The sequence below is a fragment of the Pezoporus flaviventris genome, unplaced genomic scaffold (assembly GCF_033815535.1).
Source record: "Pezoporus flaviventris isolate CSIRO_AGI_PZ_B2104156 unplaced genomic scaffold, CSIRO_AGI_Pfla_v1 ptg000773l, whole genome shotgun sequence".
In the NCBI taxonomy this organism is placed as follows: Eukaryota; Metazoa; Chordata; class Aves; order Psittaciformes; family Psittacidae; genus Pezoporus; species Pezoporus flaviventris.
The window spans coordinates 51699-66211 of NW_026893318.1; the positions used below are offsets into that span (position 1 = coordinate 51699).

The window sequence follows — 14513 nt, forward strand, 5'->3', positions numbered from 1 at the left end:
GTAATGGGGGGGTAAGGGATTCAATGGGGAGCAATGGGGTCAATGGGGGGGAATGGGGTCAATGGGGGTCAATGGAGGTAATGGGGGGCAATGGGGAGCAATGGGGAGCAATGGGGCAATGGGCAACACAATGGTTGCTATGGCAACGCAATGGATGCTATGGGGACGCAATGGTTGCTATGGGGACGCAATGGTTGCTATGGCAATGCAATGGATGCTATGGGGACGCAATGGTTGCTATGGTGATGCAATGGATGCTATGGGGACGCAATGGTTGCTATGGGGACGCAATGGATGCTATGGGGACGCAATGGTTGCTATGGGGACGCAATGGATGCTATGGGGCCGCAATGGATGCTATGGGGAATGCAATGGTTGCTATGGCGACGCCATGGTTGCTATGGGGACGCAATGGATGCTATGGGGACGCAATGGTTGCTATGGAGACGCAATGGTTGCTATGGCGACACAATGGATGCTATGGGGACGCAATGGTTATTATGGGGACGCAATGGATGCTATGGTGATGCAATAGTTGCTATGGCAACACAATGGATGCTATGGGGACGCAATGGTTGCGATGGGGACGCAATGGTTGCTATGGGGATGCAATGGTTGCTATGGGGACGCAATGGATGCTATGGGGATGCAATGGGTGCTATGGCAACACAATGGCTGCTATGGTGATGAATCGGTTGCTATGGTAACACAACGGACTCGATGCTGATGCAATGGTCGCTATGGTAACGAAACGGAGGCTATAGTGACACAATGGTTGCTATGGTGACGCAATAGATGCTACAGGGATTCAATGGATGCTATGGGGACGCAATGGTTGCTATGGGAACACGTTGCTATGACAATACATTGGATGCTATGTGGTTATGCAGGCACAACGGTTGCTATGGCAACACAATGGATGCTATGGGGAACGCAACAGTTGCTATGGTAACGCAGTAGATGCTATGGGGATTTAACGGTTGCTATGGTGACACAATGGATGCTATCGGGATAGTGGTTGCTATGGTGATGCAATGGAGGCTATGGGGATGCAGTAGTTGTTACGGTGACCCAATGGTTGTTATGGTGATGCAATGGATGCTATATGGATGCAATGGTTGCTATGGCAACACAATGGATGCTATGAGGATGCTGCAGTTGCTGTGTGGACACAACGGTTGCTATGGGGACACAATGGCTCCTAAGCGGAAACAATGGTTGCTATGGCGATGCAATGGTTGCTATGGTGATGCAGTGGTTGCTATGGTGATGCAGTGGTTGCTATGGTGATGCAATGGTTGCTATGGTAACACTATGGTTGCTATGGGGATGCAATGGTGGCTATAGTGATGCAACAGATGCTATAGGGATGCAATGGTTGCTATGGTAACACAATGGATGATACGGAGATGCAATGGTGACCATGGTGACGCAATGGATGCTACGGGGACGCAATGGTTGTTATGGGGACACAATGGTTGCTATGGGACACAATGGTTGCTATGGTGACACGATGGCTGCTATGAGGACTAGTGGTTGCTACGGGGACCCAATGGTTGCTATGGCGACACAATGGCTGCTATAGGGAGCCAATGCTTGCTATGGGGCTGCAATGGATGCTATGGGGATGCAATTGTTGCTATGGTGATGCAATGGTTGCTATGGTGATGCAATGGTTGCTATGGTAACACATCGGAAGCTACGGTGATGCAATGGTGGCTATGGCAACGCAATGGATGCTATAGGGATGCAATGCTTGCTATAGGGATGCAACGCTTGCTATAGGGCTGCAATGGATGCCATGGGGACGCAATGGTTGCTATGGTGATGCAATGGTTGCTATGGTAACACAATGGATGCTATAGGGATGCAATGCTTGCTATGGGGCCGCAATGGATGCTATGGTGATGCAATGGTTGCTATGGTAACACAACGGATGCTACAGTGATGCAACGGTGGCTATAGTGACGCAATGGATGCTATAGGGATGCAACGCTTGCTATGGGGCCGCAATGGATGCTATGGGGACGCAATGGTTGCTATGGTAACACAATGGACGCTATAGGGATGCAATGCTTGCTATGGGGCCGCAATGGATGCTATGGGGATGCAATGGTTGCTATGGTAACACAACGGATGGTACGGTGATGCAACGATGGCTATGGCAACGCAACGGATGCTATAGGGATGCAACGCTTGCTATGGGGCCGCAATGGATGCTATGGGGCCGCAATGGATGCTATGGGGAATGCAATGGTTGCTATGGTGATGCAATGGTTGCTATGGTAACACAACGGATGCTACGGTGATGCAACATTGGCTATGGCAACGTAACGGATGCTATAGGGATACAGTGCTTGCTATGGGGCCGCAATGGATGCTATGGGGATGCAATGCTTGCTATGGGGCCGCAATGGGGCCAGGCTTCACCTGCTCCAGGGCCTCGGCCAGGCGGCGGTCGAGGCGGCCCTCGCGCTTGCGCAGCTTGGCGCTGTCCCCACTGCAGCCCCTCCAGCGTCGTCCCCATCTCCAACACCTTGGTCTCGGCCGACGTGGCCTTGTCCTGGAGCTCAGCCAGCTGGGGGCAGCAGGGGGATAGCATGGGGATACCCATAGGGATACCCATAGGGATACCCATGGGGATATCATGGGGACAGCATGGGGATACCCATAGGGATACCCATAGGGATATTCATAGGGATACCATAGGGATACCCATAGGGATACCCATAGGGATACCCATGGGGATATCATGGGGACAGCATGGGGATACCCATAGGGATATCATGGGGACAGCATGGGGATACCATGGGGATACCCATAGGGATACCCATAGGGATATTCATAGGGATACCCATAGGGATATCATGGGGATACCATGGGGACAGCATGGGGATACCCATAGGGATACCATGGGGATAGCGTGGGGACAGCATAGGGATACCCATAGGGATACCCATAGGGATACCCATGGGGATACCCATAGGGATATCATGGGGATACCATGGGGACAGCATGGGGATACCCATGGGGATACCCATAGGGATATCATGGGGACAGCATGGGGATACCATGGGGATACCCATAGGGATACCCATAGGAATATTCATAGGGATACCATGGGGATACCATAGGGATACCCATAGGAATACCTTAGGGATACCCATAAGGACACCATGTGGATACCATGGGGATACCCCTAGGGATAGACATAGAGATACCCATGGGGACAGCATGGGAATACCCATAGGGACACCATGGGAATACCCATAGGGACACCCATAGGGATACCATGGGGATACCCACAGAAACACCCATAGGAACACCATGGGGATACCATAGGGATACCCATAGGGATACCCATAGAGATACCATGAGGATATCCATAGGGATACAATGGGGACACCCATAGGGATACCCATTGCGATACCCATAGACCTATCTATACGGATACCACGGGGATACCCATAGGGACACCATGGGGATACCCATAGGGACACCATGGGGATACCCATAGGGAAGCCTTGCCCATAGGGATACCCACGGGGATACCCATAGGGACACCATAGGGATCCCCATAGAACTATCCATAAGGATACCATGGGGATACCCATAGGGATACCATGGGGATCCCCATAGAACTATCCATAAGGATACCATGGGGATATTCATAGGGATACCATGGGGATACTCATAGGGACACCATGGGGATACCACAGGGACACTTAGTGCCCCCATCACCCCATTTCCCCCATTGCCCCCATCGCCCCCCATTGAGCCCCACTGCCCCCCATTGAGCCCCACTGAGCCCCATTACCTCCAGGGACTCCCGGTGATGCTTCTCCTGCAGCTGCAGGGTCAGGTCCTGCAGCCTCCGGTGCTCCCGCAGCAGCTCCCGCAGCAGCACCCGGCCTGGCTCTGGCAGTTCAGCTGGGGGGGGGGCAGCACCCATTGGTACCCAATGGGATCCCAATGGCACCCAATGGTATCGTAACGGCACCCATTGGTAACCAATGGCACCCAAAGGTATCCCAATGGCACCCAACGGTATCCCAATGGCACCCATTGGTACACCAATGGCACCCAAAGGTATCCCAATGACACCCATTGGTTCCCAATGGCACCCAAAGGCAACCATTGGTACCTAATGGGATCCCAATAGCACCCATTGGTACCCAATGGGATCCCAATGGCACCCAATGGTATCCCAATGGCACCTACTGGTACCCAATGGTATCCCAATGGCATCCAAAGGTATCCCAATGGCACCCATTGGTATCCCAATGGCACCCAAAGGTATCCCAATGGCAGCCATTGGTACCCAATGGTATCCCAATGACACCCATTGGTACCCAAAAGTATCCCAAAGGCACCCACTGGTATCCCAATGGCACCCAATAGTATCCCAATGGCATCCATTGGCACCCAAAGGTATCCCAATGGCACCCATTGGTAAGCAATGGCACCCAAACGTACCCCAATGGCACCCACTGGTACCCAGTGGGATCCCAATGGCACCCAAATGTATCCCAATGACACCCACTGGCACCCAGTGGTATCCCAATGGCACCCATTAGCACCTACTGGTATCCCAATGGCACCTATGGGAACCCTATGGTACCCCATTCCCTCTCATAACCACATCCCCCCCAAAATAACCCCATTCCTCCCCATTCCCCCCATAAAAACCCCATTCCCACCCATTCCCCCCCCAATCTCACCCCATAATAACCCCCCATAATAACCCCATTCCCCCCAATCCACCCCATAACCCCCCATTCCCCCCCATAACCCCATTCCCCCCCAATTCCATCCCATAATATCCCCATTCCCCCCCCAATCCCACCCCATTCCCCCCCATTCCCATCCCATAATAACCCCATTCCCATCCCATAATAACCCCATTCCCATCCCATAATAACCCCCCATTCCCATCCCATAATAACCCCCCATTCTCATCCCATAATAACCCCCCATTCCCATCCCATAATAACCCCCCATTCCCATCCCATAATAACCCCATTCCCATCCCATAATAACCCCATTCCCATCCCATATCCCCATTCCCCCCCCAATCCCACCCCATTCCCCCCCATTCCCATCCCATAATAACCCCATTCCCATCCCATAATAACCCCATTCCCATCCCATAAGTAACCCCCCATTCCCATCCCATAATAACCCCCCATTCTCATCCCATAATAACCCCCCATTCCCATCCCATAATAACCCCCCATTCCCATCCCATAATAACCCCATTCCCATCCCATAATAACCCCATTCCCATCCCATATCCCCATTCCCCCCCCAATCCCACCCCATTCCCCCCCCATAATAACCCCCCATTCCCATCCCATAACCCCCCATTCCCCCCCCAATCCCACCCCATTCCCCCCCATTCCCATCCCATAATAACCCCCCATTCCCATCCCATAACCCCCCATTCCCCCCCCAATCCCACCCCATTCCCCCCCATTCCCATCCCATAATAACCCCCCATTCCCATCCCATAATATCCCCATTCCCCCCCCAATCCCACCCCATTCCCCCCCATTCCCATCCCATAATAACCCCCCATTCCCATCCCATAATAACCCCACTCCCATCCCATAATATCCCCATTCCCATCCCATAATAACCCCCCATTCCCATCCCATAATATCCCCACTCCCATCCCATAATATCCCCATTCCCATCCCATAATAACCCCCCATTCCCATCCCATAATATCCCCATTCCCCCCCCAATCCCACCCCATTCCCCCCCATTCCCATCCCATAATAACCCCCCATTCCCATCCCATAATATCCCCATTCCCCCCCAATCCCACCCCATTCCCATCCCATAATAACCCCCCATTCCCATCCCATAATATCCCCATTCCCCCCCATTCCCATCCCATAATAACCCCCCATTTCCCCCCCCAATCCCACCCCATTCCCCCCCATTCCCATCCCATAATAACCCCATTCCCCATCCCATAATAACCCCCCATTCCCATCCCATAATAACCCCACTCCCATCCCATAATAACCCCCCATTCCCATCCCATAATAACCCCCCATTCCCATCCCCGCTCTCACCGTTTCCCGCCAGGCGCCCCCCAGCGGCGCGCGCGCGCTCCTGGGCGCGGGCCAGCACGTGCACGAGGCGCGCCAGCGCCGCCCGAAGCCCCTCCCCTTGAGGCGGCCCCGCCCCCGAGGCTGACGCAGGAGGCCCCGCCCCCTGACGGCTCAGCGCCAACAGGAAGGAGGCGGCCGACGGAGGGGGGAGGGGAGCAGAGGAGCACGGCCATGGGTCTGGGTGGGGGGGGGGGGGAGGGGAAGAGAGTGAGGGATCCCCCCCATTGATAACCCATTGGCACCCATTGATGCCTCATTGATACCCATTGGCACCCATTGATACCCATTGACACCCATTGATACCCACTGATGCCCACTGACACTCATTGACACCCATTGATACCCATTGAGACCCATTGACGCCCATTGACACCCACTGATGCCCGTTGACACCCATTGACGCCCATTGATACCCATTGATGCCCATTGACACTCATTGACACCCATTGATACCCATTGACGCCCATTGACACCCATTGATGCCCATTGACGCCCATTGACACCCATTGACGCCCATTGACACCCATTGATGCCCACTGACGCCCACTGATGCCCGTTGACACCCATTGACGCCCATTAATACCCATTGGCACCCATTGATACCCCATTGATACCCACTGACGCCCACTGATACCCATTGACACCCCATTGATACCCACTGATGCCCACCGACGCCCATTGATACCCATTGGCACCCATTGATACCCTATTGATACCCATTGACACCCATTGATGCCCACTGACACCCATTGACACCCATTGCACCCCACTGGCACCCATTGACGCCTATTGATACCCATTGACAACCACTGACACCCATTGATACCCATTGACACCCATTGATGCCCACTGACGCCCATTGATGCCCATTGACACCCATTGAGACCCATTGGCACCCATTGATACCCATTGGCACCCATTGACGCCTATTGATACCCATTGACACCCATTGGCACCCACTGATGCCCACTGACACCCACTGATGCCTGTTGACACCCATTGACGCCCATTGATACCCATTGGCACCCATTGATACCCATTGATACCCATTGACACCCATTGATACCCATTGACGCCCATTGACACCCATTGATACCCATTGACACCCACTGATACCCATTGACACCCATTGATACCCCCTGGCACCCATTGATACCCATTGGCACCCATTGACGCCCATTGACACCCACTGATGCCCATTGACGCCCACTGATACCCACTGGCACCCATTGATACCCACTGATACCCATTGACGCCCACTGACACCCATTGATACCCACTGACATCCACTGATACCCACTGGCACCCATTGATACCCATTGGCACCCATTGACGCCCATTGACACCCATTGATGCCCATTGACGCCCACTGATGCCCGTTGACACCCATTGATACCCATTGACGCCCATTGATACCCATTGACGCCCATTGATACCCATTGACGCCCACTGATGCCCACTGACACCCATTGATGCCCACTGATGCCCATTGACACCCATCGGCACCCATTGACGCCCATTGATACCCACTGGCACCCATTGACGCCCATTGACACCCACTGACACCCATTGACACCCACTGACACCCATTGGCGGCCACTGATGCCCGTTGATACCCACTGGCACCCACTGCACCCCATAGATACCCCACTGACACCCACTGATACCCATTGGCGCCTATTGCACCCCATTACCCCCATTGACCCCCATTACCCCCCATTGACCCCTATTACCCCGCACTGACCCCATTCCCCCGCATTGACCCCCATTACCCCCCACTGACCCCCATTCACCCCCACTGACCCCCCCATTCCCCCCACTGCCCCCCATTAACCCCACTGCCCCCCATTACCCCCCATTGACCCCATTTCCCCCAGACCCCCATTACCCCCACTGACCCCCATTACCCCGATTGAGCCCCATTACCCCCCACTGACCCCCATTCCCCCCCATTGACCCCCCCATTCCCCCCAGACCCCCATTCCCCCCATTGACCCCCATTCCCCCCATTGACCCCCATTACCGCCTATCGACCCCCATTACCCCCCACTGACCCCCATTGACCCCTATTACCCCCCCATTGACCCCCATTCCCCCATTGACCCCCATTACCCCCCATTGACCAACATCGACCCCCATTACCCCCCAGACCCCTATTACCCCACTGACCCCCATTACCCGCATTGACCATTACCCCCCACTGACCCCCATTGACCCCTATTACCCCATTGACCCCCATTACCCCCATTGACCCCCATTACGCCCCCATTGACCCCCATTACCCCCATTGACCCCCATTACCCCCCACTGACCCCCATTCCCCCCATTGACCCCCCCATTCCCCCCAGACCCCCATTCCCCCCATTGACCCCCATTCCCCCCACTGACCCCCATTACCGCCTATTGACCCCCATTACCCCCCAGACCCCTATTACCCCACTGACCCCCATTACCCGCATTGACCCCCATTACCCCCCACTGACCCCCCCGACCCCATTACCCCCCCATTACCACCCATTGACCCCCATTACTGTCCATAGACCCCCATTACCCCCCACTGACCCCCATTCCCCCCCATTGACCCCCCCATTCCCCACTGACCCCCATTACCCCCCCATTACCACCCATTGACCCCCATTACTGTCCATAGACCCCCATTACCCCCCCCATTGACCCCCATTCCCCCCCATTGACCCCCCCATTGACCCCCATTACCCCCCACAGACCCCCCCGCTGACCCCCATTACCCCCATTGACCCCATTACCCCCCACAGACCCCATTACCCCCCCATTACCCCCCCATTGACCCCCATTACTGTCCATAGACCCCCATTCCCCCCATTGACCCCCATTACCCCCCATTGACCCCCCCATTACCCCCCCAACGACCCCAATAACCCCCCATTGACCCCCCCATTCCCCCCCAGACCCCCATTGACCCCCTCACTGACCCCCATTACCCCCCACTGACCCCCATTGATCCCTATTACCCCCATTGACCCCCATTACCCCCCCATTGACCCCCATTACCCCCCCACTGACCCCAATAACCCCCCATTGACCCCCCCATTCCCCCCAGACCCCCATTCCCCCCATTGACCCCCATTCCCCCCACTGACCCCCATTACCGCCTATTGACCCCCATTACCCCCCAGACCCCTATTACCCCACTGACCCCCATTACCCGCATTGACCCCCATTACCCCCCACTGACCCCCCCTGACCCCATTACCCCCCCATTACCACCCATTGACCCCCATTACTGTCCATAGACCCCCATTCCCCCCATTGACCCCCATTACCCCCCCACTGACCCCAATAACCCCCCATTGACCCCCCCATTCCCCCCCAGACCCCCATTGACCCCCTCACTGACCCCCATTACCCCCCACTGACCCCCATTGATCCCTATTACCCCATTGACCCCCATTACCCCCCCATTGACCCCCATTACCCCTGATTGACCCCCCACTGACCCCCATTACCCCCCACTGACCCCCATTGATCCCTATTACCCCCATTGACCCCATTACCCCCCCATTGACCCCCATTACCCCTGATTGACCCCCATTGACCCCCATTCCCCCCCATTGACCCCCATTACCCCCATTGACCCCCATTACCCCTGATTGACCCCCATTACCCCTGATTGACCCCCATTGACCCCCATTGACCCCCATTCCCCCCCATTGCCCCTCCCCCGCTCTCACCCCTCCTTTCAGGCCCCTCCCCCTCGCCGGGGGGGGGTTCGGGCCCCTCGGGGTGGGGCTCGGGGGGGTCGGCGGGGGAGGGGCACGGGGGGGGCGCCCCTCCCCCCACCCCCTCGCAGCGGCGGAGCAGGGCCTGGACCTCGGCCTCGAGCTGCGGGAGAGGGGGAAATGGGGTGAAAATGGGGGGAAAATGCGGGGAAATGGGGTGAAAATGGGGGGAAATGGGGGAAAATGGGGGGAAAATGGGGGAAAATGGGGGGAAATGGGGGGAAAATGGGGGAAAATGGGGGGAAATGGGGGGAAATGGGGGGAAAATGGGGGAAAATGGGGGGAAAATGGGGGAAATGGGGGGAAAATGGGGGGAAATGGGGGGAAATGGGGGGAAATGGGGGGAAATGGGGGGAAATGGGGGGAAAATGGGGGAAATGGGGGGAAAATGGGGGGAAATGGGGGGAAATGGGGGAAAATGGGGGGAAATGGGGGGAAATGGGGGGAAATGGGGGGAAATGGGGGAAATGGGGGGAAATGGGGGGAAATGGGGGGAAATGGGGGGGAATGGGGGGAAATGGGGGAAAATGGGGGGAAATGGGGGGAAATGGGGGAAAATGGGGGAAAAATGGGGGGAAATGGGGTGAAAATGGGGGGAAACGGGAAAAATGGGGGAAAATGGGTGAAAATGAGGGAAAATGGGGGGAAATGGGAAAAAATGGGGGAAATGGGGGAAAATGGGGGGAAATGGGGTGAAAATGGGGGAAATGGGCAAAAATGGGGGGAAATGGGGGGAAAATGGGGGAAAATGGGAAAAAATGGGGGGAATGGGGTGAAAATGGGGGAAAATGGGGGGAAATGGGGGAAAATGGGGGGAAATGGGGGGAAATGGGGTGAAAATGGGCAAAAATGGGGGGAAATGGGGGGAAAATGGGGGGAAAATGGGGGGAAATGGGAAATGGGGGAAATGGGGGAAATGGGGGGAAAATGGGGGAAAATGGGGGGAAAATGGGGGGAAATGGGGGGAAACGGGAAAAAATGGGGGGAAATGGGGGGAAATGGGGTGAAAATGGGGGAAAATGGGGGGAAACGGGAAAAATGGGGGAAATGGGGGAAAATGGGGTGAAAATGGGGGAAAATGGGGGGAAACGGGAAAAATGGGGGAAATGGGGTGAAATGGGAAAAATGGGGGGAAATGGGGGGAAAATGGGCAAAATGGGGAAATGGGCAAAAATGGGGGAAATGGGGGGAAATGGGTGAAAATGGGGGGAAATGGGAAAAAATGGGGGAAATGGGGGAAAATGGGAAATGGGGGAAAATGGGAAATGGGGAAATGGGAAAAATGGGGGAAATGGGGGGGAAATGGGGTGAAAATAGGGGAAATGGGAAAAATGGGGGAAATGGAATGGGGTAAAAATGGGCAAAAGGGGGAAATGGGGGGAAATGGGGGGAAAACGGGGGGAAATGGGAAAAAAGTGGGGGAATGGGGGGAAATGGGAAAAACGGGGGAAATGGGAAAAAAGAGGTGGAATGGGGGGAAATGGGGTGAAAACAAGCAGCAGGGTGGCATCGTCGGTGGCCTGGCGCTCCTCAAGGCGCTCGATGCGCTCCCTATGTGTCTCTATGTGTCTCTATGTGTCCCTATGTGTCTCTATGTGTCCCTATGTGTCCCTATGTGTCCCTATGTGTCCCTATGTGTCTCTATGTGTCCCTATGTGTCTCTATGTGTCCCTATGTGTCCCTATGTGTCTCTATGTGTCCCTATGTGTCTCTATGGGTCCCTATGTGTCCCTATGTGTCCCTATGTGTCTCTATGTGTCCCTATGTGTCTCTATGTGTCCCTATGTGTCCCTATGTGTCTCTATGTGTCCCTATGTGTCCCTATGTGTCCCTATGTGTCCCTATGTGTCTCTATGTGTCCCTATGTGTCCCTATGTGTCTCTATGTGTCCCTATGTGTCTCTATGTGTCCCTATGTGTCCCTATGTGTCCCTATGTGTCCCTATGTGTCTCTATGTGTCCCTACGTGTCCCTACGTGTCCCTACGTGTCCCTATGTGTCTCTATGTGTCTCTATGTGTCCCTATGTGTCTCTATGTGTCTCTATGTGTCTCTATGTGTCTCTATGTGTCCCTATGTGTCTCTATGTGTCCCTATGTGTCCCTATGTGTCTCTATGTGTCTCTATGTGTCCCTATGTGTCTCTATGTGTCCCTATGTGTCTCTATGTGTCCCTATGTGTCTCTATGTGTCTCTATGGGTCCCTATGGGTCCCTATGTGTCTCTATGTGTCCCTACGTGTCCCTACGTGTCCCTACGTGTCCCTACGTGTCTCTATGTGTCTCTATGTGTCCCTATGTGTCTCTATGTGTCTCTATTTGTCCCTATGTGTCTCTATGTGTCCCTATGTGTCCCTATGTGTCTCTATGGGTCCCTATGTGTCCCTATGTGTCTCTATGTGTCCCTATGTGTCTCTATGTGTCCCTATGGGTCCCTATGTGTCTCTATGTGTCTCTATGTGTCCCTATGTGTCTCTATGTGTCCCTATGTGTCCCTATGTGTCTCTATGGGTCCCTATGTGTCCCTATGTGTCTCTATGTGTCCCTATGTGTCTCTATGTGTCCCTATGTGTCTCTATGTGTCTCTATGGGTCCCTATGGGTCCCTATGTGTCTCTATGTGTCCCTACGTGTCCCTACGTGTCCCTACGTGTCCCTACGTGTCTCTATGTGTCTCTATGTGTCCCTATGTGTCTCTATGTGTCTCTATGGGTCCCTATGTGTCTCTATGTGTCCCTATGTGTCCCTATGTGTCTCTATGGGTCCCTATGTGTCCCTATGTGTCCCTATGTGTCTCTATGTGTCCCTATGTGTCCCTACGTGTCTCTATGTGTCCCTATGTGTCTCTATGTGTCTCTATGTGTCCCTATGTGTCCCTATGTGTCCCTATGTGTCTCTATGTGTCTCTATGTGTCCCTATGTGTCCCTATGTGTCCCTATGTGTCTCTATGTGTCTCTATGTGTCCCTATGTGTCCCCATGTGTCCCCACGGGTCCGTACCTGTGCCCAGGAGCGGTTGACGAGCAGCAGGGTGGCGTCGTCGGTGGCCTGGCGCTCCTCGAGGCGCTCGATGCGCTCCCGGAGCTCGTCCTCCACCGCCTGCCGCTGCTCCAGCCGCTCCGCCAGGCGCTTGTTGCGGAACTGCAGCACCTTCAGGTCCATCTCCTCCTGCCGGAGACACACAGGGACCCATAGGGACACATTGGGACCCATAGAGACCCATAGGGACACATAGAGACACATAGGGACACATAGGGACACATAGGGACACATAGGGACACATAGGGACACATAGGGACCCATAGAGACACATAGGGACACATAGAGACACATAGGGACACATAGAGACACATAGGGACACATAGGGACACATAGGGACACATAGGGACACATAGGGAACCATAGGGAACCATAGAGACCCATAGAGACACATAGAGACACATAGGGACACATAGAGACACATTGGGACACATTGGGACACATAGAGACACATAGGGACACATAGAGACACAGGGACACATAGGGACACATAGGGACACATAGAGACACATTGGGACACATAGAGACACATAGGGACACATAGAGACACATTGGGACACATTGGGACACATTAGGACACATAGGGACACATAGAGACACAGGGACACATAGGGACACATAGGGACACATAGAGACACATAGAGACCCATAGAGACCCATACAAACACCACAGGGACCCATATCACCCCATATCCCCCCCATAAACCCCCATATCCCCCCCACAGCCCCCCATATCCCCCCCATTTCCCCCTATATCCCCCCCATATCCCCCCCATATCCCCCCATTTCCCCCCCATATCCCCCCCTATCCCCCCACCGTTGAGGAGATGCCCCCCAGCCTCAGGGGCTCGATGAGCGTGGTCGGGGCCTGCTCCTCCCTGGGGGGCTTCTTCTCGGGGGGGCCCCCCCCGGGCTCGGGGGCGCCGCGCTTCAGCCCCGGCCCCGACATGGGGCCTCTATGGGGCCGCTATGGGGCTCTATGGGGCCTCTATGGGGCCTATGGGCCTCTATGGGCCTCTATGGGCCTCTATGGAGCCTCTATGGGCCTCTATGGGCCTCTATGGGCCTCTATGCGGCCTCTATGGGGCCGCTATGGGGCTCTATGCGGCCTCTATGGGGCGCTGTGGGGCTCTATGGCCTCTATGGGGCTCTATGGGGCGCTATGGGGCCTATGGGGCGCTATGGGGCCTATGGGGCGCTCCGTGAGGCGGAGCCCCCGCTCCCCCAACCGCCGCCGCCAGCGGCCAGGCCCCGACTGAGGCGGCGCATGCGCAGCGGCACGCCCCGCCCTCTTCCGGGCGCGGGGACCAATCAGCGCGGAAAGGGGGCGGAGCCGAGCGCTCTTAAAGGGGCAACGCTGCGTTTAATGCAGCTTAAGCGGTCGGGGCACAGAGGGAACGACCCCAACCCCATTGAGCCCTATAGGGAGCCCCCTCACCCCATAGGGACCCCCACACCCCATTGCCCCCTATAGGGACACCCACCCCATAGGGACCCCCCCACCCCATAGGGACCGACCCCCAACCCCATTACCCCCTATAGGGACCTCCCCACCCCATAGGGACACCCCCAACCCCAATGCCCCCTACAGGGACCCCC

General features: G+C 55.4%; 1 protein-coding gene across 1 annotated transcript in view; it reads right to left on the minus strand.

Moving 5' to 3' along the window:
• The window catches only part of LOC133264340 (E3 ubiquitin-protein ligase BRE1B-like), a 40217-nt gene extending 26334 nt beyond the window's left edge, over positions 1 to 13883 (minus strand). The window contains 7 exon segments of the mRNA XM_061444292.1: positions 2431 to 2496; positions 2498 to 2578; positions 3818 to 3930; positions 6084 to 6299; positions 9833 to 9983; positions 12876 to 13043; positions 13732 to 13883. Coding sequence (XP_061300276.1) covers positions 2431 to 2496; positions 2498 to 2578; positions 3818 to 3930; positions 6084 to 6299; positions 9833 to 9983; positions 12876 to 13043; positions 13732 to 13863 — 927 coding nt within the window. The 5' untranslated portion in view covers positions 13864 to 13883.
• Between the last annotated feature and the right edge of the window lie 630 nt (positions 13884 to 14513).